At 36.2% G+C, this 24949-nt stretch overlaps 5 protein-coding genes and 1 pseudogene across 5 annotated transcripts; all 6 read right to left on the reverse strand.

Annotated features, from left to right (window-relative positions):
* On the reverse strand, nucleotides 979-2715 carry LOC18607262 (crocetin glucosyltransferase, chloroplastic). Its single transcript, XM_018114603.1, has one exon. It carries the CDS (start codon nucleotides 2538-2540, stop codon nucleotides 1158-1160), a length of 1383 nt encoding a protein of 460 aa, XP_017970092.1. The 5' UTR covers nucleotides 2541-2715; the 3' UTR covers nucleotides 979-1157.
* On the reverse strand, nucleotides 5858-7239 carry LOC18607264 (UDP-glycosyltransferase 75B1). The gene is made up of 2 exons (XM_018114822.1): nucleotides 6789-7239; nucleotides 5858-6588 (listed from the first exon to the last, which is right to left on the reverse strand). Exons 1-2 carry the CDS (start codon nucleotides 7237-7239, stop codon nucleotides 5858-5860), a joined length of 1182 nt encoding a protein of 393 aa, XP_017970311.1.
* LOC18607263 (crocetin glucosyltransferase, chloroplastic) lies at nucleotides 9526-11160 on the reverse strand. Its single transcript, XM_018116505.1, has one exon. It carries the CDS (start codon nucleotides 11045-11047, stop codon nucleotides 9668-9670), a length of 1380 nt encoding a protein of 459 aa, XP_017971994.1. The 5' UTR covers nucleotides 11048-11160; the 3' UTR covers nucleotides 9526-9667.
* On the reverse strand, nucleotides 12929-14670 carry LOC18607265 (annotated as a pseudogene).
* On the reverse strand, nucleotides 17574-18917 carry LOC18607267 (non-symbiotic hemoglobin 1). The gene is made up of 4 exons (XM_007041331.2): nucleotides 18588-18917; nucleotides 18379-18493; nucleotides 18012-18128; nucleotides 17574-17918 (listed from the first exon to the last, which is right to left on the reverse strand). The coding sequence occupies exons 1-4, from the start codon at nucleotides 18698-18700 to the stop codon at nucleotides 17772-17774; spliced, it is 492 nt and encodes a 163-aa protein (XP_007041393.1). The 5' UTR covers nucleotides 18701-18917; the 3' UTR covers nucleotides 17574-17771.
* On the reverse strand, nucleotides 19852-24456 carry LOC18607268 (plastid division protein PDV2). The gene is made up of 8 exons (XM_007041332.2): nucleotides 24039-24456; nucleotides 21974-22624; nucleotides 21129-21264; nucleotides 20890-21048; nucleotides 20673-20796; nucleotides 20451-20565; nucleotides 20209-20325; nucleotides 19852-20087 (listed from the first exon to the last, which is right to left on the reverse strand). The coding sequence occupies exons 1-8, from the start codon at nucleotides 24366-24368 to the stop codon at nucleotides 19950-19952; spliced, it is 1770 nt and encodes a 589-aa protein (XP_007041394.2). The 5' UTR covers nucleotides 24369-24456; the 3' UTR covers nucleotides 19852-19949.

The following is a 24949-nucleotide window of genomic DNA, read 5'->3' on the forward strand; positions in this document are numbered from 1 at the left end:
CAGATCGATCTTTCCAGGAGTAGGGTCGAAGAGGGAGAGGGATTAATTCCATGCCTTCCTTTTCACATAGAAAAAAGAATTAAACTTTGCTTTCACAAAAAAGGACTTTCTAGTCTTCCTATTAAAATCATACCAATCTCCATCGTTAACCATTAATTAATTGATTGGTATTGTGTTGATGGAGGGATGAGGCATTCCTTTTGTCGCCTTTTTTGACTTGGTTTTTTCTTAAATGTAGTGGCTAACTGATATGTAGGGTCGCCATTTCTTTAGCAACAAGGAAAAAAAGTGAGGTTTGTGGGGTGTTTTTCTGAACAGGCACCCATGCGGATTATCAGTCTTAGATTTTGGGAAATTTCTTCAGAATTTCCTCAATCTCTATGTCTCCATAGATTAGGCCTAACCAAATTAAGAACAGTACTAATGGACTGAAAAGAGTGAGGAGACTTTAACATGTCCGGAGACTTGCCGACTTCACTCATTAAGCCTCTACTCACCCTCTGATGTGACTCAAAAGATTGCAGTTTCATAGACAAACAATCACTGTTCGTCTTTTGGAGAATGCAAAGCAGAGGTCAATCGCTTTAGAACAGAAGAGCAAACAAAATTCATTCGTATATGCACAATGAAAATTATATGAAAGGGAACTACTGCCGCTGAAATAACGGAAGATTTTGTCTGTTCTCATGTGTGCCATGCATCAGTTCACCAGCAAAAGCTGTATATGAAACACACAAGCAATTAAAAGATGAAATGGTGAAGTTGAGTGCTACTAGTAATACATACGAGAAGATAAATGCACTGATTAAAGCAAGAGAAAGACTCAAAAAGTTTTGGCTGAGATGATAAAGATCAGGAGAGACCTATCTTTGACTTTGGTACCCCATGGACAAAGGAGTCAGATGTTAGCTGCAGTGGAGGAGGACATGCTCGAGGGGATAAGACAGCTTTGAAAAGTAAAAGAAATTGCTACAAGGATAAACAAAATAGCAAGACAAATGAATAATTTGCTTAGAGAAACGATGATAAATTAAATACTCTAAGTTATTGTGACCTGTGGCCCCTGGAATCCAATACTTATGATAGTCACATTATTAAAAAAGTTGGGCAATATGTACAATAATTAGATCAAGTTGTAATCCATGACAAATCATTTTTCACTTGACAAAGCTTTCCATGAAAACCTTGAAATTATTGGCCGAGGAACCGCCTTGACTCGTCGCCTCGAGAGCCAATCCTCTCCACTTCTTAGCTTTCCCTCTCATTGCTTCCCCTTTCTGTCCATTTCCCATTACCATCTCCAAGCACCTTCTGATCTCTTCCTTCTCTGCAACTGCAGTACCTTCATTTACTTTAATTCTAATGCCAGTTTCCCATACCTCGTCTACTAGCTTTGCGTTCGTGGTCTGATCTGAAAACTGAGGCAATGCAACCATTGGCACGCCTGCAACCAAGCACTCCGTAGTGGAGTTCCACCCGCAATGCGTCACAAAACAACCTACCGCCCGGTGATTCAACACTTCAACTTGTGAACACCATGGAACAATCAGCCCTTGTTCTTCCTTTATCTTATCTTTGATCGCATTCTCGAATCCTTCTTCTTCTTCTCCATCTTTTGATGGTCGGATTACCCATAAGAATGTGTAGCCACTATCAACTATTCCATGAAAAATTTCTTCCATTTGATTCCTCGGCAATACTGCCAGGCTACCAAAGGAAATGTAAACAACTGAACAATCAGGCTTGGAATCCAACCAATGGGTATAATAGTCATGACTAGAGTTCTCAAACAAATCACAGCCAACGAATTTGTCTGATGGAACCAAGGGTCCGATGGTGATCAAGTTTATGTTGGAATCATGAGCAAGGGTTTTGATTGCATATTCTTCTAGCTCATCAAAGGTGTTTATAAGAACACAAGGATTAGGGTCTTTTTCCAGAACTCGAATGTGTTTTTGAAAGTTAGTCGTGACAAAAGAGTGTGGACTGTATGGTAACAGAAAAGAAGGCAGGTCTTTCCATTTAAATGGAGGCAACCCTTCAAAGTTTATGAAGCTTGGAGGGCAATTGATTTTAGAATCATAAGCCCCTGTTTGGCTATTGAGGTAATGGTGGTAGATAGCGAACGCAGCACCACTATGATTGCAGAGTAAAGCAGAAGGAATGGACAAGTCCCGAGCCACATCAGCGACCCAAGACAGCAAGAGACTATATATCAAGAAACTTACCGGATGGCCTTCACCAGACAAGCTCAGCAGTAGGTTGGTTAGAGTTTGGGACCCGATATGCTCGAGTTTGGACATAATATCCTCCTGTTTGTCAGACGGAGAAGTTCCATCATCGAATCCGTCAGAAAAAAAGGCATACGCTAAGCCCTCGAGAGAAGGGAAACTTTTGATTTTCCGTTGGCCAGAAGTGGTGGTGGCAAAAGTGACGCGTGCACCGGCCTGGATCAGGCGCTTTGCTAGCTGGAGAGTTGGGTTTAGGTGGCCTTGGCCAGGCAAGGTTACAAGGAGGAAGTGGGGATCATCCGAACTCATTGCTTCTTCAGAATTATGGTAGATTTTTGTTTATATATGCGTTTATTATTGCCAACTAGATATAGTGATCGAGCAGGTGCAGGTGGAGAAAGTATAAACAGAATTCGGAAATTGTCACTTCTAGTGGCTTCATTGATAGTTCTAAAAGCATGATAGTGTTAGAGTATTGTCCAAGCCAGATCGATGTTAGCTGAGATGATAAATTCAGGAGAGACCTTTCTTGACTTTGGCGCCCCATACAAATTAGGAAGTCAAGGTGTTAGCTGGCCTGAATGAAGAAAAAATGGGATTAAGACAGCTACGAAAGTAAAAGAAATTGCTACAAGGTAAGAAAATAGCAAGACAAATGAATAATTTACTTAGAGAAAAGATATTAAAGAACTCTATAAGAACAAGGACCACCCAATTTCTTTCTCTATGGAAAAGCAAAAAGACCAATTAGTGTCTCGTGAATTAAAATAAAAGTAAAGTCTTCCACATATGCCAAACAAACGAAATTACACTTACCATATTAATTAGAGTTCTTTTTTTAAATGAGCCTTCCGCATAACGTGTTTTTGACAATAGACCTTCTCATAATTTTAACTATTTTTAGTCAAAAGAATTAAAATTTAGACAAAATTACCCTTAATGAAATCTACCAATTTATTTGGTTCCGATCTCATTCCGAAATCTATTAACGGGTTAAGTATGTTTAGGTCTGCACCTCAAACTGACTCATATTTTTTAAGCTTTTCTTACCAGACTATTCATTTTTGGAGTATTCCTTACAAAAAAAAAAACGTTTAAGCATTTTGAGTATTTTGGAGTAGTTTTTGATACATGAAGAAAATCTGTGAGCGTTTTGAGCATTGTTAAGCATTTTGGAGTGATTTTTGATATATGAAGAAAAACTTTTAAACATTTTGAGCATTCATATTCGTTAATTATGTTGTTAAATGGAATATGGTATATCGTTTGAAGTTATTGATCTTATTAAATGAAATTCAGTAGTTTTGGTGATTTTTGAGAATTACATTACTAGTTTTTAGGCATTGTGTGATTGACTTTGGACATTGCGCGACTGACTTTAGGTATTACGTGACTAGTTTTTGATAAGACATTGCGTGACTAGTTTCTGATAAGGTATTGCGTGACTTGTTTCTGATAAGGTATTGTGTGACTAATTTTTGATAAGACATTGTGTGACTAGTTTTTGATAAGACATTGCGTGACTAATTTCTGATAAAACATTGCTTGACTAATTTCTAATAAGGCATTACGTGACTTGTTAGTAAGGCATTACGTGACTTGTTTGTAAAGTATTGTGTGATTTAGGCATTACTTAAAAATCAACTACGCAATACCCAAAAACCAGTCACGTAATGCCTAAAAATCAGTCACGTAGTGATTAAGTCACGAAATACCTAAAGACCAGTCTCGTAATACTTAAAAACCAATCTAATCAATTTCAATTCCTTAACTTTTGGATTTTATGAATAAATCAATAAACTCAAAAACCTAAAACATGTACTTTTTTTTTTGCTAAGCCATAAAATTATGCATTTCATAAAAGATAGGTTACAAAACTCCATAACCCTTCAAAGCAAGACAAAATAAATCCCTATCGGGAGGGTCTTGCTCATTCCCCTTATGCAAAAACAAAATATACTCCCTTTATAAAATATTCCTTGATCAATTTTAATTCAAAATCTTATAAAAAAAATCAAAATCCCCAGCAAACATGTTTAACAATCATTCCAATTTCAGACACAATAAAACCGTGAACCACTATAAAACCCATCAAATATATTTCAGTTATTTATTTTCCCTGAGCCCATCATTTTAACCAATCTGATCCAACTCATCAACACAGGCATCTTTATCGCAGCACACGTTTCGAAACAAGTTATCACTAGAAAGCATCTAATTACCAAATTCATCATGCTGCCTAAAATCACCATAGAATAGTAAAATTACTGTTTATAATCATTGAGAACCCCAAGATCCACTATCTAAAAAAAACAAATAAGAAAGAACTTGATGTCATCTCCGCATGACGAGATAGATAGTATTTGACCAGAGAGAGAAATCGAGATTTAATTTTAAAATTTTTGTTTGGATGGCGGGATAGAGAAAACTAAAACTATTTTAACTTGTCTGAAATTATTTAAAAGATATTATTGTCAAGTCATATAAAAAATTAATTTAAAATAATTAAAATTATAAAAAATAATATTTTTGAATTGAGTTTATAAGGAAAGTTATTTCTCACAATTTTTTCTATTACTTATTAGCACAATCTTTGGAGATCGACTGGGGTAGGACTTGGAATCTTCTTTTGGTGAATGTTAGGTCATTTCAATCGGTTTAGGGACAACCTTGAATGATTGTTGAAGGTTTGGTTTTTTTGTTTGTTTTTTATTTGCTATTGTTTTTGTTTTTTTTTTTGGAAGAAGAAGAATTAGAAATCTAATGCATGGCTTCTTTGAAAAAAAAAAGATTGATAAATTTGCTAAGAATAAAAATGAGAATTGCAATTTAACTCTTTACTATCATACTACAAGGGCATAACTCAAGATATTTTTTAAAATATATTTTTAGTACATGAAATAAAATAACAGATAGATTAACAAAATCGAGATATTTCATTAAAAAAATCCTTTTGCTTTCTTGTCTCTTAAATCTTGTAGGTTCAATTCTTCACCTCTTCCAATCTACTAATATAATTTTTTATTTGTCCTTCAAAAAGAAAATAGTTACATTTTTATAAAAAGTTGGGCAAGCTGTACAATAATTCGACCAAGCTGTAATCTATGTATATAGTGGCTGATTGACTTGTTCCCCCCAACCAAAGAGGAAAAGAAGGCAGAGCATGGTTGTAATGCTTCACTTCTGTTGGAGGAGGCAAGATCTGCAAGCTGATCACATGTCACATTGTCCAATTAATCTCCTGGACACAACATCTTTAGCAGTGCTCTACGGGACTTGATACATGATGATAACACCCATTTTTGTTTTATCTCTAACCCCGTCTAATGTATGGTCATGGACACTATCCTGTCTAATGTATAGCCATGGATACTATTTGGCTTTGTTGATGTACAGTGATACAATATTTCTTGTGTTTCTGATTTATTATCGGATTTCTATCAAGTGTTTGTTACTAAAATGAATGACCAGTTGGTCTATCCTTCCACTGTACTCCTGTGATTTTCACTGTGGTGGCTGAGAAAATAAAAAGAAGGCAGAGCATGACTACTTTTTTGATTACCATGAATGAATTGAAAACAGCAAACTATTCATTAATTTTTCCCTTTCTTTATGACAATCATTCTTCACTTGACAAAGCTTTCCATGAAAACCTTGAAATTGTTGGCTGAGGAACCGCCTTGATTCGTCGCCTCAAGAGCCAATCCTCTCCACTTCTTAACATGCCTTATCAGTTCTTCCCCTTTCTGTCCATTTCCCATTACCATCTCCAAGCACCTTCTGATCTCTTCCTTCTCTGCAACTGCAGTACCTTCATTTACTTTCACTCGAACACCAGTTTCCCATACCTCGTCTACCAGCTTTGCGTTCGTCATCTGATCTGCAAACTGAGGCAATGCAATCATTGGCACGCCTGCAACCAAGCCCTCCAGAGTGGAGTTCCACCCGCAATGCGTCACAAAACAACCTACCGCCCTGTGATTCAACACTTCAACTTGTGAACACCATGGAACGATCAGCCCTTGTTCTTCCTGTATCTTATCTTTTATCGCATTCTCGAATCCTTCTTCTTCTTCTACATCTTCTGATGGTCGGATTACCCATAAGAATGTGTAGCCACTTTCGACCATTCCATTAAAAATTTCTTCCATTTGATTCCTGGGTAGTACTGCCACGCTACCGAAGGAAATGTAAACAACTGAACAATCTGGCTTGGAATTCAACCAATTGATATAATAGTCATGACTAGCGTTCTCAAACAACTCACAGCCATTGAATTTGTCTGATGGAACCAAGGGTCCGATGGTGATCAAGTTTATGTTGGAATCATGAGCAAGGGCTTTGATTGCATATTCTTCTAGCGCATCAAAGGTGTTTATAAGAACACAAGGATTAGGGTCTTTTTCCAGAATTTGAATGTGTTTTTGGAAGACAGCCGTGGCAAAGAGAGTGGACTGTTTGGTAAGAGAGAAGAAGGTAGGTCTTTCCATCCAAAAGGAGGCAACCCTTCAAATTTTATGACGCTTGGAGGGCAATTGATTTTAGAATCACAAGCACCAGTTTGGCTTTTGAGGTAATAGTGGTAGATAGCAAACGAAGCCGCAGACTGGATATAGAAGAAAGCAGAAGGTATGGACATGGCATGAGCCACATCAGCAACCCAAGACAGCATGGGACAGTATATCAAGAAATTTACCGGATGCCCTTCACTAGACAAGCTCAGTAGCAGGTCGGTTAGAGCTTGTGACCAAATAAGCTCGCGTCTGGACATAACACCCTCCTGTCTGTCAGACGGAGGAGTACCATCATCGAATCCGCCAGAAAAAGAGGCATAGGCTAAGCCCTCGAGAGAAGGGAAACTTTTGATTCTCCGTTGGCCATTAATGGTGGTAGCAAAAGTGACTCGTGCACCGGCCTGTATCAGGCGCTTTGCTAGTCGAAAAGTAGGGTTTAAGTGACCTTGGCCAGGCAAGGTTGCAAGGAGGAAATGGGGATCATCCGGATTCATTGCGTCTTACTTTCGTTTTGCTCAACTGAATTATGGTAAGCAAGACAAGTGAATAATTTGCTTAGAGAATAGACAATAAAGAACTCTCAAGCTATTGTGACCATATGAACAAAGTACCAATCATTTAATTTCTTTCTCTATCGAAAACCAAAAAGACCCATTAGTACTGACTAGTGAATCATAATACAAGTAAAGTTATCCCCGTATTACACTAATCATGTTAATGAATAGCACTATCTTTTAACATCGAGTGAGATCGGACAAGGACTCTGCACACGATGAAGGTGAGGTCTTTTCAATCAGTTCTATGACCATATTGAATGCGGTAAAATACAAAAACCCTTCTTTCAAGACACCGTGAAAGTACATTTTTTACCCTTTTTATTTCAAAATGTATTATTAGACTCTTTTTATTTCAATATACATTGGTAGGTCCCTTGATTCTTTGCTATACAAATATATATGTAAAGTGATAATTATTTTTAAATAATTAAAAAATATAAAAATATCATAATTTAATTTAATTAAATAATAATGAAAAAATTTTTTATTCAAAGTTTATCAATTTTAAAAATAAAAAAGACACAACATGATAAAGAAAGAAAGATTAAAAGAAAACAATAATATTTAGGATAACTTTATTATGAATTAAAAAACTCATAATTTTGAAGTGAAAAATATCTAAAAAATTTAAGTAATAATATTCTAATTAAGTTAGGTATAAATATTTTGTATTTAGAGAGGTTTTTGCATTTTTTTAACCAAGTTTTTGTGAGATCAATTTTAAATTTAACCAAACCAAGCTCTTGTGAATTTATTAAAATATTTTTAATTTATTAAATTTTTATAATTATTGAAAAATTCACTATATGGTGCTCGTGTCTTGGTGGCAATGATTTTGGATTTGTAGTCATGGTGGTGTGAGGAGATCCAAGGAGAGAAAGAGAAGGAATGGACAGAAAAGGAAGGAACCATTATGTTTTTGACACCCGTAACAAGAAAACGAGAGGAAGGGAAAATGGAGAAAATAGGAAAAAAAAGAAAACAATTAAAAAAAACTAGTTTAATTATAATATTATTACTTAATTTTTGTTAAAAAAATTTCACTTCAAAATTATGAGTTTTTTTTAACTGTTAATAAAATAATTATGAATGTTTTATTTATTATTTTCTTTTTTATCATTATTTTTTTACTCAATCAAATGAAATTTGTATTAAAATCATTAAAACTACAATGTTAGGATCAACCCATAAATGGGGATCAAGGTCAGGATATACAATCAAGGTACAAACCTACAAGTACTCAGTACCGTTAAACAAAATATTAGCATATTGTTGCTTCGTACCATAAGACAATGCAAAAGTCTTAAGCAAATCAAAATATTTACATAAACCAAAAGGTAGCAGCTTAACCCAATAAAAGCATAGAAAGTTACCACTATGCCGAGAATATCGTGTTTTTGTCAATTCCAAACTTTACCTTCTTGTAGAGTATGAGTACAAGATACCATGCTTAGTGAAAGAACAAGTGTATTAATCTCGTTAAATAAATACCACTTGTCTTAAGGCCTTATATCAATGTTGGGCATTCTTAGAGTCAAACTCAATAATCAACTTAGAACTTACAAAGGAGGTGTGGGAGAAAAGGTGCAGTGCATGAAGAATGGCCATAAGCTTTGTAAAGTTAAAGTCTTGGATGTCAAGTGGATTAAACGAAACACCCACCACATAACCATCATAGTTATGTAAGACTCCATCACAATCTACTGGGCTTGGTCTATCTTTATGTTTCTCTTTTTTAACTTTTAAGTTGATAAATGTTTAACAAAAAATATTTTCATTATTGTTTAATTAAATTAAATTATGATATTTTTATGTTTTAATTATTTGAGGATAATTATTATTTTTCATAGTTATAAAGAGCTGTTAATTAATGTTAAAAAAAGTCAAAAAGTTTTACAATGCATTTTAAAACAAGGAGGATCAAAGTGTACTTTAGAAATGTATTGAGAGAGTTTTGTATTTTACCCATCTTGAATAATTGTTTTAAGGTTTGTTTTTCTGTTTTGTAAGAACTCAGTTTATATGTGATATGCGAACAAACATCGAGATGTTTTGTTCAAAGAATCTCTTGACGCTCATATCATTGAGTTCTTCATGTGATTCTTTTCTAAACTTTTAAGTTGGAATGATGAATCCTTCATCCTTTCAATCTACTAATAAAATTGTCTATTTATTTAATAAATAAATAAATTAATTTCATCTTTTGAAAAAATAAGACTGGTGTACAATAATTCGATGAAGCTGTAATTTATTTATAAAGTGGCAGGTTGACTTGATCCCCACAAGCAAAGAGGAAAACAAGGCAGAGCATGATGACTTATTTAATTAACATGATTATTCAGTACTTTTTCATGACAATGATTTTTCAGTTTACAGAGCGTTCCATGAAAAGCTTGAAATTATTGGCTGAGGAACCCCCGTCCCTCGTGGCCTCGAGAGCCAATCCTCTCCACTTCTTAGCATTCCTTCTCAGTTCTTCCCCTATCTGTCCATTTCCCATTACCATCTCCAAGCACCTCCTGATCTCTTCTTTCTCTACAACTGCAGCACCTTCATTTGCTTTCACTCGAACACCAGTTTCCCATACCTCGTCTACCAGCTTTGCGTTCGTCATCTGATCTGCAAACTGAGGCAATGCAATCATTGGCACGCCTGCAACCAAGCCCTCCAGAGTGGAGTTCCACCCGCAATGCGTCACAAAACAACCTACCGCCCGGTGATTCAAAACTTCAACTTGTGAACACCATGGAACGATCAGCCCTTGTTCTTCCTTCATCTTATTCTTTATCACATTCTTGAATCCTTCTTCTTCTCCATCTTCTGATGGTCGAATCACCCATAAGAATGTGTAGCCACTTTCGACCATTCCATCAAAAATTTCTTCCATTTGATTCCGGGGGAATACTGCCACGCTACCGAAGGAAATGTAAACAACTGAATAATCTGGCTTGGAATTCAGCCAATTGATATAACAGTCATGACTAGAGTTCTTAAACAACTCACAGCCATTGAATTTGTCTGATGGAACCAAGGGTCCGATCGTGATCAAGTTTATGTTGGAATTATGAGCAAGGGCTTTGATTGCATATTCTTCTAGCGCATCGAAGGTGTTTAGAAGAACACAAGGATTAGGGTCTTCTTCCAGAATTTGAATGTGTTTTTGGAAGGCAGTCGTGGCAAAAGAGAGTGGACTGTTTGGTAAGAGAAAACAAGGAAGGTCTTTCCATCCAAATGGAGGCAACCCTTCAAATTTTATGACGCTTGGAGGGCAATTGACTTTAGAATCATAAGCACCAGTCTGGCTATTGAGATAATGGTGGTAGATAGCAAGCAAAGCAGCAGCTTGGATGCAGAGGAAAGCAGAAGGTATGGACATGGCACGTGCCACATCAGCGACCCAAGACAGCGAGGGACCATATATCAAGAAGCTTACCGGATGGCCATCATTAGACAAGCTCAGTAGTAGGTTGGTTAGAGTTTGTGACCCAACATGCTCGCATCTGGACATAACATCCTCCTGTTTGTCGGACGGAGAAGTTCCATCATCGAATCCGTTAGAAACAGAGGCATAGGCTAAGCCCTCGAGAGAAGGGAAACTTTTGATTTTCCGTTGGCCATTAATGGTGGTGGCAAAAGTGACTCGTGCACCGGCCTGTATCAGGCGCCTCGCTAGTCGGAAAGTTGGGTTTAGGTGGCTTTGGAAAGGCAAGGTTGCAAGGAGGAAGTGGGGATAATCCGAACTCATTGCTTGTTTCTTTCCTTGTGCTCTACAGAATTATGGTAAGGTTTTTCTGTATAAAATGCAGCAAGACAAGTGAATAATTTGCTCAGAGAAAAGATAAATAAAGAACTCTCAGGTTATCGTGACCATATGAACAAAGGACCAATCATTTAATTTCTTTCTCTATCGAAAACCAAAAGGACCCATTGGTACCGACGAGTCAATCATAATACAAGTAAAGTCATCCACATACATACCCCAAACAAAAGAAATTACACCTACCATATTAATTTTTTTTTAAAATGATTTTATTTAACCTCAATACTAGAATGTCATGTCGAGTCTCTCGTCTGATTGGTCAAAAACTCCTATGACATTGGAAATCAAATTAGGTAAGAAACTCGTACAATATTAATTATTACCACTGTCTTTGAAGCTTGACTGAGGTCGGACATGGAATCTCCATAAGATCATTTCAATTAGTTTAGGGATCATATTGAATGGGGTAAAGTACAAAAATCTTCATTTGATACACTTCTAAAATACACTTTGACCCCTCTTATTTCAAAATACATCATTAGGTCGCTTGACTTTTTATTATCATGAGTTAACAGTTATTTACAAATATGAAAAGTTATAATTGCTTTCAAATAATTGAAAAATAAAAAAATATAATGAATATCATAATCTAATTTAAAGAAATAATAATGTAAATATATTTTATTCAAATTTTGTCTATTTTAAAGATAAAAAAAACACATAATGATGGAAAAAAGAAAACAATAATTATTTAGGATTAATTTTTATTATAAATTCAATAAAACTCATAATTTTGAGGTAAAAAAATTTTAAAAATTTAAGTAATCATATTATAATTAAATTATGTATAAATTTTTTGTATTTAGGGAGGTTTTTGTAAATTTTTTTAACCAAGCTCTTGCGAGCTCAATTTTAAATTTAACCCACTAAGCTCTTATGAGTTTATTAAAATATTGTAATTTTGTTAAATTTTTATAGTTGTTGAAAAATTGACTATATGGTGTCGGTGTCTTGGTGATAATGATTTTGGATTATAGTCATGGTGGTTCATAGAAATCAAAAGAAGGAAAGATAGAAAAATAAGAGGAAGAAACAGAAATAATCATTACTTAATTTTTTAAGTTTTTTTTTACTTTTTTATCATTATATTTCTCTTTTTTATTTTTTAAAGTTGATAAATGTTTAATAAAATTATTATTATTATTTAAGTAAATTAAATTATGATTTTTTTTTCAATTATTTTAGAATAATTATAACCTTTTATATTTATAAAATACTGCTGACTAATGGTAAAAAAATGTCCAGGTCCTAACAATACATTTTGAAACAAAAGAAGTCAAAGTATACTTCTGAGGTGTATTGAGGGGGTCTCTACATCTTGAATAATTGTTTTAAAATTTGTGTTTTGTTTCTTTATTATTATTTGGTAAGAACTTGATTTATTTATAACAAAAGGAGAATTAGAAATCTAAAGTATGATTTCTCTAAAAAGAAAAGATGTATAAATTTAGTCGGAATTACAAATGAGAAATCTCAATATAACATGTTACAAGTGAAACTATTTGGAAGATTCACTTTGAAATATAAGGGATTTTAATAGAGTCAAGTTTAACGATTGATATATTAACGAACATCAAGATGTTTATGTTCAAAAAATCTCTTAATGTTTTAATCTTCTAATAAATTCTCTATTAATTTATTCTTTTTTTAAAAAATAATTACATCTTTTTAAAAAATAGGACAAAGTGTACAATAATTCGACCAAGCTTTAATCTATGAATAAAGTGGCTGGTTGACTTGATCCCCACGAGCAATAAGGGTGCGAAGGCAGAGCATGATGACTTATTTAATTAACATGATTATTCATTAATTTTTCATTTTACAAAGCTTTTCATGAAAACCTTGTAATTTTTGGCTGAGGAACCGCCTTGACCGGTGGCCTCAAGAGCCAACCCTTTCCACTTCTTAGCATTCCTTCTCAGTTCTTCCCCTTTCTGTCCTTTTTCCATTACATCTCCAAGCACCTTCTGATCTCTTCCTTCTCTGCAACTGCAGTACCTTCATTTACTTTCACTCTAACACCAGTTTCCCATACCTCTTCTATTAGCTTTGCGTTCGTGGTCTGATCTGAAAACCGAGGCAATGCTACCATTGGCACGCCTGCAACCAAGCACTCCGTAGTGGAGTTCCACCCGCAATGCGTCAGAAAACAACCTACCGCCCGGTGATTCAACACTTCAACTTGTGAACACCATGGAACAATCAGCCCTTGTTCTTCCTTCATCTTATTCTTTATCACATTCTCGAATCCTTCTTCTTCTACTGCATCTTTTGATGGTCGGATTACCCATAAGAATGTGTAGCCACTGTCGACTATTCCATCAAAAATTTCTTCCATCTGATTCCTCGGCAATACTACCAGGCTACCGAAGGAAATGTAGACAACAGAACCATCTGGCTTGGAATCCAACCAATGGGTATAATAGTCATGACAAGAGTTCTCAAACAAATCACACCCAACGAAATTGTCTGATGGAACCAAGGGTCCAATGGTGATCAAGTTTATGTTGGAATCATGAGCAAGGGCTTTGATTGCGTATTCTTCTAGCGCATCAAAGGTGTTTATAAGAACACAAGGATTAGGATCTTTTTCCAGAACTTGAATGTGTTTTTGAAAGCCTGTCGTGATAAAAGAGAGTGGACTGTTAGGTAAGAGAAAACAAGGAAGGTCTTTCCATTCAAATGGAGGCAACCCGTCAAATTTTATGACGCTTGGAGGGCACTTGATTTTAGAATCATAAGCACCAGTTTGGCTATTGAGATAATGGTGGTAGATAGCGAGCAAAGCAGCAGCTTGGATGCAGAGGAAAGCAGAAGGAATGGACATGGCACCAGCCACATCAGCAACCCAAGAGACAGCATGGGACAGTATATCAAGAAACTCACCGGATGCCCTTCACTAGAAAAGCACAGTAGTAAGTCGGTTAGAGTTTGGGACCCGACATGCTCGCGTCTGGACATAACATCCTCATGTCTGTCAGACGGAGAAGTTCCATCGTCGAATCCGTCAGAAAAAGAGGCATAGGCTAATCCCTCGAGAGAAGGAAAACTCTTGATTTTCCGTTGGCCATGGATGGTGGTGGCAAAAGTCACGCGTGCACCGGCCTGTATCAGGAGCTTGGCTAGTTGGAGCGTGGGGTTTATGTAGCTTTGGTGAGGCAAGGTTGCAAGGAGGAAGTGGAGATCATCCGAATTCATTGCTTTCGGTCTCGGGCAAAAGAGTAATGACATGTTTACTGTATATATGCGTTTTTAACTGCCCAATACAGGTTCTGATCGAGCAGATGCGGGTGGATTAAATATGAACAAATTACATTCGGAAAATTTTTTGGGTACTTTTCATTGGTAGTTCTATAAGCATGACTATTGGTTAGGTACATGAATTTATTGGGTATGTGATGTTTACTAGTAACAAGTAGTACCATAATACTGTCCAAGCCAGCCTGTGCCTTCGCAGGAAATTGCCCACCGTCAAGATCCTAGTCAGGAATTTGTTTTGAGTGATAAATCAATATTGTCATGATTGTATATATCTCTAAACACAAAGACATGGCCACTATCTTAGACTTTCGTCACCAATGGCTTTTACTTCTATGCTCATTCTCTTGTCAGTATTCTTTTCCGATTAACCCACGGCCGGCTTTCCCTGCTTTAATACTTCAAAATAGAATTCTTACATGTTTAATTAATTAATTCGAATAAGAGAGAGTTAAAGGGTATTACAAGCAATAAGAAGAAATTGAATTTAAAGTGGAAAATTGCTTTATAACTCTAAATTCCCTGATTAACTGATTGAGATTAGTCCAAAAAGAAAAGGGGGAGACAATCTTTGCGACCCAATCAATGAAAAAGCAGTCGACATGCATGGAGGAGAACCCATTTTTATACAAAACATTGGCCTGACTAGATTACATTTCCACCAGGTCGCTATGACCTTCATGCAATCTTTGACTTGAATCCAAGGTCGATACTACTTCTTGAATAATTATAATTACAAGGATGCTCTTTCTAGTTATATTCGTTCAAAGGGCCAGTGCTTTTGTAAAAGTTAAATTGATTGTAATCGTCTTTAACCATTTTTGTTGTTGATTTAGGCAGAAAACGTGCCTCGAGTTTTGTTTGAGGGCAAACAAGTCATATAACATGCCAAAAAGGAAAAGGAGAGAAAGCAATTTAACAAACATAGGATAGGAAATTGGCTTTAAGATGACATAGAGGCGAAAGAGAAAGAGAAAGAGTGAAATAATTGAGACAGATCGATCAATAATGGGTCCCAAAAGGAAATGTGAAAGATGAAACTGCTGCAATCCAAGCACCACAGAAAGAAGGAAAAAGGCAGGGAAAAAATCAAAATTTGCATATGCTCTCAATCTATCTGATATATATGTCTTTTTATCTTTTTCCCTGTAGTGACCTCGAAGCTTCCTTGTGGGAAACCATTTTCATCAGTCATTCCTATAGTAAAGGAATGAGCAACGCGTTCGGAGATATTGTACTCATCTCACCATTTCATATTTGAAATTGGATCGAAATTTCCATGACATAGTGGAAAAAGCTTTACCTTAAACTCATTGGATTGAAAAGGACTATCACATGTTAAGAAGAATTTAAAGCATTTGGCGCCAGAAAATTTGACAGAGTTGAAATGGTTTAGGTTTCAGTCCTTCAAATCTATGTGTTTCTGGCTGATCCTCTCGGCAAATATGCAAGACACCCCCCCTAGAAAGAGAAAGTCATTGGGATTTGACAGTTAACTAGTTAGAAAAGCAATGGTATAATTACAAATAATCAAAGCATTTAAGATCTTTGCTCTCTAGTGATTCTAGCTTTGCTTAGCAGCCACAAATCCCATAATTATTTCATGTTTAGAAAGTTTATATTTAAAATAAATACACTTTTAATTGTAAAAAGAGATGTAAGAGACTGCTGGCTAGTCAATCTTGGTCTTGTTAGCATCCTTTGCTTTTTGCTTTTCTCTGTCTATATAAAGCTCAATGCCATAATCCTTCCTCCTCCACCCAGCCTGCTTCAACTCTCTTTTCATATCTCTATCTTCCAGGCTATCTGTCTTTCTTTCTAGACGGGGGAATATGGGTATTTGTGCATCTTCTCAGTACGTGAAAATGGGTGGCAACCTCAGCTGGCCGCCACCCACAACCAAAATCATTTACCCGGATGGAAGGATTCAAGAATTCAGGCAACCCATCAAGGCCAGCCTTGTTCTCTCCCAGAATCCAAACTGTTTCCTTTGCAACTCGGAGCTGATGTATGTAAACTCACGCCTGCCACACGTTCCTGACAATGAAGAACTCCAACTGGATCAAATTTATTTTCTCATGCCACGGTCTAAATCTCAAGCACCACTTTCTCTTCAAGAGCTAGGCTCACTTGCCATTAAGGCCAGTACAGCTCTAGCTCATTTGGACAAGGTTTACTCTTCACAGAAAATTTTGCATTTCTCGGATAAAAATGGTGCAAGATTTATTGCTGGAACTCAAGGATGTTGTAAAGCTCCCATTGGATTCAACATCATCGGAATCACTTCCCCTGGGAGATCGTCTGGCAACCCAAAAGTTGTCTTCTAAATCCTAAAACTTTGCTCACAAGTCTGTAAGCAGGCAACATTTTAAGGTTGCTCAATTCCAGATTTAGAAATAATTGTATTCATTCCTGGAATAGTAGCCAAATTCATGACAACACTCAAAAAGGGTTATTAAATCTTTGGAATTGAGAGGGAAGATTACATTAAATATATATATATATATAGCTAGCCTTATCTTGCAGAAGCAAATGTGCTGCATATCCTTTGCATGCTCTTGTATTTTTATTTCTGATCATTCTTTTCTGTTTTTTAAAAGGCAAAGGATATCTAGTGCAGTGCATGTGATCTAATCAAGGGCAAATTCCACCCAATGCTTTTATTCAATTATTATAAATACTAATATGTTATTTTTGAACTGATAGTTGCTTTTGATGAACACCACTTTACATGAATATTATATGCAGAAAAATATCTGATACAAATCTTCTTTAGATTCAGTAACAGCTGCATCATATATATTATATTTGGACTCAACTTAATTGCAATGTGTTGCATGTGACATTTTATGTCATATGGATCAATTGAAAGTGAGAAGGATAATTCAGAAGGGATAAGATCAATAGGAAGACAAGCATCTGGAAAAGAAGCCAGGAGTGGCAGACAGTACAATGGAAGAACCACTCCATTCTTGGCCAGGGCTCACAAAATTTGATGTGTGTCTTCAAGCAGGAGCCAAGAAGGAACTATCTTGTGAGTCCTTTTTCAATATTTTGGCTCAAAACAAGTCTGGGTCCTTTTGTCAGAACTCTTAATGATTAACTGAATATTTCTCTGCAATTTATTTAATCAATCTTTTTGCAGGTTAAAGTATTGCTGTCATGAATGAACAGGGAGGGAAACAATAGGACAGATTGAAAATATCCACTGTAATTTATATCAAAATGAAAATCAATCACAGTACTAGCATTCATTTATCAAGATACATATGGCAAAAAAAACTACAGAGGCAAACACATATGAAATGACAGAAGTGAGCAATAGCTACAAATGGTATGCTATTTTACATTATTAATACTTCAGTCTTAGCCAAAGTAGGAATTTTCCAAATCAAGAAGCTTGAGAGCAGGCCTTCATTTCCATCTTGATAGCAGCAACCAAACGATCATAAGCTTCACCCCATGCATTTTTCATTTCTGCTGTATACATTTCCGGGACTGCTTCCTTTATGGTTTCCAAAAGAGCAAATTTTGTGACCTGCAAGACATTTGCTAAGATGTCAGAGAAAAAATTTCTGCAACAAATTCTAATAATTTGAATATATAGTCTTTGATCACATGAAAAGCATACCTCAAAATGTTCATCAACTACTCCATATTTGAAGTGGACAGCCCCTAGTTTCTTCAAACTTGACTCTCTCACCGTGACTTTGCCTGCTTTGCGGAGTTGAACTGCAGATTCACATGTCTGCAAGACCAATTTGTGAAGAACCCATCAGTGGAAATTGAGTATTGAATGGAACTGGTTTTTGGGAAGAGGGAAAATATCTTCTTCCCTCCTCATTTAATGAAATTCCTCTTTAACTTTCAAAAAAGAAAGTATTGAATGGAACTGCTCCTACAATCTTTAGATAGGTTGATGGATTTTCAAGTTTCTAGTTATATCCAGAGTTTAGACTTCTAGACATAGGCCTCGGGATCCAATGCAAATGTCTTACCATAACAAAGACAGACATGGCATGGGGCTTGAGTTTTGGGTTTTGGTCCAGAGGGACATTTGAGTCTCTCAAGAATGAGAACAACTTCTGGGCTGAGGGTGCAATCTCGAAGATCCTGCCCATTCAAGACAAATCAATTTTACTTTAATCCAAAACAAGGGCAAAAAAAAAAAAGGAGGAAAACACAGAGAATATCAAGAACAGCGTACTTCAAGAAGAATTTAAGACCCAATTCTGCTGCATTCTTCTTCATTACACTCCATGACTTGACCACCAGAGCTTCTTGCTCTTCAGTGAAAACTTTACCTTCATATGTAGTCATTGCTCTTCGATTCTCGAATTTGAATTGTACTATGGTGCTAATGGCAATCTTGCACAATGTTTATATACCAAATGCACCCGGGGATAAGATTAACTCTTCGAGGCATTGGAGAGCCATTTTTGCAGGTCACCATAAGATATCACCAGCTACGACATGTCTCAAAACCAGGGGCTTGCCATGGCTTAGAGAACATTGTTTTGGTTATTTGAATTTCGAGCTTGAGTGACGCAAATGATGGGCTTGACTGGTGTGATCAGAGTCTTAAACTTGAATCTCTCTTCTATACAAATATATAAAAAATTTGACAAATGTGCAGTCTTTGTTTGTAATGGGGTCGACCTCTCGTGAAAAAGATAATGGTTTCAACAGGATCATTATCTTTCTTTATTACAGAAAATTTATTCGAGATTTGGTTGACCATATGTAAGAATCCCATGAGGCCATGACCCTTTTTTTTAATTAGTGGCATGAATCAAATTCTTCTTTTGACTGCAAATCTTAAAATAGTTGTGTAGGCGGCTTGAAAATTGCAAATTTGGACCTGCCAATGCAAAGCATCATTTCCCAATAGAACAACATAGGTCATCTTACAGCAGAGAGACAAAGGAAACTGCGTGATTACTAGAATGGACAGCAAGAATATGTAATGGTCTTCTGACAGTTTGAAGAAACAGAAACTGGCAGGGGTTTTGAAATTGTTCTCTTTGAGCTTTAGTGTTCCAGTGACCATATATGGTTCGGTCAGATCAGTCCTTGGAACAGAATGCAGCCGCTCTGTTCTTTATTTGGGGACAAGGATTTACCCTACCGTTTGAACATGCACCAATCATTGAGGTAAATGTTCAAACGCAATGCAGCCGCTTTATTTGAGACATAAAGAACAGTTTCTAAACAATGTTCAGACATAAAGAGCATCAAGTACAAAAGGACTAATGACTTGGAAGTTAATGTTTCTAAACAATTTGTCTTCTTTCCTAGAAGAGCAAACCAGAAATCAAGTCAGAAAAGTTGGGCTAGCTACAAATCAGCCTGAAAACTGCGATGTGTAAATTTTGAGGTAGTTGGCAATATTGCAGATTTGTCTGCAACATAAGAAGTTACAGGACCTACAGTTAATCAAGGTACTCTATTTGGAGAAAGATGGGAATTAGAACAATAACATACAAAATTTTATTTGAATTCAAAGGACCAGAGTACAAGACATTTCCAAACTAAACATCTCTCAAGGAATCTCTTCTATACAAGGAACTTAAGGAGGAGGATTCATTTCATTTTTAATAGCAGCAGCCAGCTGATCATAGGCTTCTCCCCAAGCATTCTTCATTTCTGTTGACCACATTTCTGGTACTGCTTCCTTAATTGTCTCCAACAATGCAAATTTTGTGACCTACATAATACAGAGAGAATACATTGTCCCTGCTAAATGAGCAAATTCACTTCTAAAACTTTTTCGCGGTATATGCTGAGCAGGATCAATGCATTTTGCAGCCTAACTGCACTAGTCTTACCTCAAAATGTTCATCAACAACACCATACTTGAAATGGGTGGCACCTAAATCTTTCAGATTGGATTCTCTCACTGTAACTTTGCCTGCCTTTCGAAGTTGGACAGCTGATTCACAGGTCTGCAAAGCAGTACAGATAAATCTTCTAGAGAATAGTTCCGTTCACTATACAACTTGGGCAGCTACAAACATAACAGATGAGGAAAAGGAGACAGTAAAAGATAAGAAAAAAAGAATCAACTGACCATAACAAAGACAGTCATGGCATGGGGTTTTAGTTTTGGGTTTTGCTCCAGAGGGATATCTGAATCCCTCAAAAATTTGAACAGCTTCTTAGCAGAAGGGGCAATCTCAAAAATCCTGAAAATATTTTCATTCAATAATCACTTGAAATTAGTCTGTTACATCACACATACTAAATACAGTATATTCTAATGAAGGGAAAGTGAACCATGTAGATAATTAACCTCAAGAAGAATTTAAGACCAAGTTCACCAGCATTTTTCTTCATCGAATTCCATGATTTGACAACCAAAGCTTCTTGTTCTTCAGTAAATGCCCTCACTTTGAATCCTCCATCTCTTTTCACACCTTATCATATACAAAAATTAACATGTGAAGACCAAATTATATCCTTTGCCAAACAAGTGGAATGAAAAAAAAAAGTAAGAGAGAGAAAATTACTTCTGATTGATTTTGGAGTTTTACAAACAAGATCCGGCCATGATCCATTTCTCTTGACCCATGACAACTCCAGGTAGTGATGATGCATGAGTTTTGACCCATAGTTTGCAGTCAAACAGATGTTGGGAATACACCTTCCATCGCGCATGCTGATGCCAGCTGCAGGGGTAAATAGTGATAATTAGAGAAACAGTAAACAAACTGAATGTAGCGAACGATAGGAGAGGAAGGATACTAACCATCAGAGAAACGAATGGTAGTAGCTTTCGAAGCTGAAGTGGTGATTGTCATGGGATTCATCTCTAGGAATTGAAGAAGATGCTTGGAGTTTGGACAGTATGGAGCAGTAAGAGTTAAGACAGTATAGGCATGTAGCTATTACCCGGTGGTTTCCCTTCTTTGCTCTCTCGTAAGAGGGGAACACAAACTTTGGCTTACAATTGGACAAAAAGACTAACCTTTCATTGCCAGGAAGAGCCGACAACATTGTTTACTTCGTTTTATTATAGTGGTAGTATTTTTATTCGTTGCATCATGCAGGTCCTGAAACAGTGAACTTTTTCACGTCGTGGACGTCTTAAGGCGGAGTGGTTAAATACCAAGACAAATTGACAATCCGACTGTAGCGGCTACATTCAGGGGAGGTCTCATCCTGCAAAATGTTTTTTGCTTCTAAATGCGATATCATGTTAAACAATTTAATAAATGAAATCGACTTCAATATCACATCAAATGCTTTGATAAATAAAATAAATAGAATGATGAAATGAATGACATTGATCGATTCTTCAAAGAGACGCCATACGCATTTTAATAATTGAAATAGAACGTCACAAGATGAAAGATGTCATGCCATTTAGCAATATCGAGCCTTGATCATAAAAGCATATATACATTGTAATTCTCGATTGAAGATTTCTCGCATTTTTACATCCCATCTTTATCCCATTTCACAAGAGCATAAACCAACCTCATTTAGAACTAGGAAAAATCACAAAAACCAACAGCCGCTGAAGTAAGCTTCATTACACCTGATAGCAATAAAAGTACAGTTATACACACAACGGGGAGTAATATCAAATTAACCGCACCCATAGTTTACATCTGGCTTTGCAACAATTGATTCAAATGGTACTTCAATCCTCTCTTTCACCATGCATCTAGCTTCCCCATCCTCCATCACCAGGACTTTCCCAGGTGGACATTGAACAGTGGAATTCTTCTCTTCAGTTGCACGTTGCTGAAGCATGCCCAAGAACTTGAGAGGAGTACCTTTCCCAAGGTTTGGCACAAAATTGGACAAGCTTAATATGTATATTACACCAACCAGGGGAAGCACTGTCTTCACTGCTGAACTTATGAAGCAGCCCAACCCTTTCCTTGAGTTTTTAGAATCGTCTTGCTTTCTGTTCTCCTCATTTCTGTTAAGGTTCTTCTTTGCTTCATTTGTTGGGTCACCAATGGAAACCCCATTTGTCAAAGACTTGTATGTTGACTGTAAGTGTGACAAATAACCATTATCCAAAACCAATGATTGTGGGGGGCGACTTGGATATGGAGGAAGGAGGAGATCATTGTTGTTCTCCACTGTTTCACTAACAAAAGCAGAAGCCTCGAGAATCACTTCCAAGTCCTTCCCTTGATATTCTTTGAGCTTCTCCAAGAGCATTGTCCGGCTACAATCAATCTCAGCAAGGGCAACTTCCTTTTCATACCGTTGCTGATGTTGCAGATTCTGATAAGTTGAACCATTCAAATTATAAGGATCCCGACTTTTGTTAATTTTGAAGAAATATCTTATCAACAAAAACATCTATTTTGTTGGTATACCATTTTCATGCATGCAAAGACATAATGAATACAGTTCAATTAGTTCGCATAGCATCCACTGAGTCTAGTGGGAAAAGGAAAAGACTTACCAATGCTTCAAATTCTTGGAAGTTAAACTCTTCCTCAAGTAACATCGTATAGAAAATGAGTTACTCTGCCCCCGTTTCAGAAAAACAAGCAAAAGAAAATGTCTATATGGTTAAAGCCTAAACGTCCTGATTCTTGAAAATGACCAGATGGTCATGTAGCCACACTAAAACAGAATGACCTTAATCTTAAATGAGAGTTTCCATACTTCTCTTCACACCTAACCCTATGTAAACTAATTAATAGGAGAATTGCTTTACAAATTCTTTCTAATTTCTAAATTTCAAGCACCGAAATAATGTCCATAAAACCATTTTTTTTACATAAATGCAGTCTCATAAAAAAATGCCAAAAGCAAAGGCAGGTAGTAAATGCAGTATAATCATATAACTATAACAGCTTTTTGCAATGCTGAGTACTCATAAACTACCTCCAATTTTCCTAACCTAGTCTCCAGAGCTTTTCTTAAAGTTACCAAAAAAGCGATGTCTATAGCAATGCTGATGGTGTTGTTCAAATGGTAAGTACTAGTCTGTGAAATTAGTCACAGAACAAGCAAGCCACCACTATCAAAAGAATACAATTGGGGAAAGTTGTATAAGCTGGAAATGATTCAATTCATTCAGATATAGAAACTCATATTGACGAACTGTTATTCAAAAACAAAAAATTTGATGAACTCTGAACCTATTTGTTTAGTTTTACTATATCTAGGCAATCTAAAGCCACAAAGAAAAAAGACAAACACCTTCCTTCCTTTTCAAATTACTTCTAATGAGAATCTAAAAAGTACACTTAAACAAAAAACTGGACCATTGGTACTAAATCTATGAATAGGTAGAAACAAAAATGCAAAAGAAACAAAGATTAATCTCTGATCCCAACAAAATGCAATCCAAACCATACTCCAAAATGCACTTAATTCAGTCAGAAAAAAGAAACGCATCTCAAACGATCACCATTAACCATTTCTCATTATAGCTAATGTATTGAGAAAAAACAAAAAGGCCCAGCTTTACCCCAAAAATTTGTTATTTATATTAGAACTTAAAATTGGGATTCCATGAGTAATTTCCTTTTACTTTCACATACTTTCAGGCATAAATGTCAATAACAATATTAAAACAATGAAACAAATTCAGGGTCTTTCAAGGTTTATAACAAAAACAAAACTACTACTAATATTTAACAAAATGGGGAGGGGAAAAGTTCAGATTTTTGAGGAAAGAAACCTGTAGAGCAACGAGCTGGGCTTCAAGGGATTCAAGGGCATCTCGAATGTTCAAGAGCCTCTCAGTTTCTCCATCTTCTTCTTCTTCTTCTTTTTCCTCCTCTTCTTCTCCTTCTTCTTCCACTGCTTCATTGAGTCTTTGATGAGAATTAGGGATTTCGTCTCCATTAAAGTTACCTTTTTTATCCGTTTGTTCCTCTTCTTCTTTTTGTGGGCTTTGTTGTTTTGGAGAAACAGGCTTGCTGGCGGTGGCCTTTTGGATGCAACTGCTGATTTTCAATCTCAGCTCCGTAGCTCTTGCTAATACTAACCCTACTCCCTCTTCTTCCATTTCTTTCCCTCCCTCTCTCTCTCTCCCCCCTTTTTCTTTTTTCCTATTTATTTGTTTATTTTATTGTCCACAAGTCAAAATTACAAACTATTTCAATATCTTAAATGAAAAAGAAAAAGGGGGATGGACGTGGGATTTGTTCGTTATGACCAAAAGGGGGGTTGGGAAAGGGGGACAGAGAGAGAGAGACACAGCAAGAAGTGCCAAAAAGGCCTTTGGGCTCTGATGCATACAGTACAATCGATTCTGGTGACCTTTTGGCCAGCAAATGGATGGGGTTGGAGTTTGGGTTTTTTCTTTTGGAGTTTAATAAGGCCAAGAAAAATGAGCTGATCAAACCCAAAGCCTCAATAGCAATGGAAAGACCAAACCCTAACCCCCATTTTTTTGGCAAAACAAGATTATGTGGGCTCCGGGTACCTATGGTTCACGTGGCGTTGCATGTGCAATAATGGAAGTAGTCATTTTCTGTTTCTTTTTTTCTTTTTTTAAGAGAAATTTCAGTTACTAGCAATCGCATATTTAGGTTAAATTTTAATAAACATTACTATGCTTTAGTTATAGTGATTAAGAAATAGCTT

Source organism: Theobroma cacao, chromosome 2, assembly GCF_000208745.1.
Source record: "Theobroma cacao cultivar B97-61/B2 chromosome 2, Criollo_cocoa_genome_V2, whole genome shotgun sequence".
Lineage (NCBI taxonomy): Eukaryota > Viridiplantae > Streptophyta > Magnoliopsida > Malvales > Malvaceae > Theobroma > Theobroma cacao.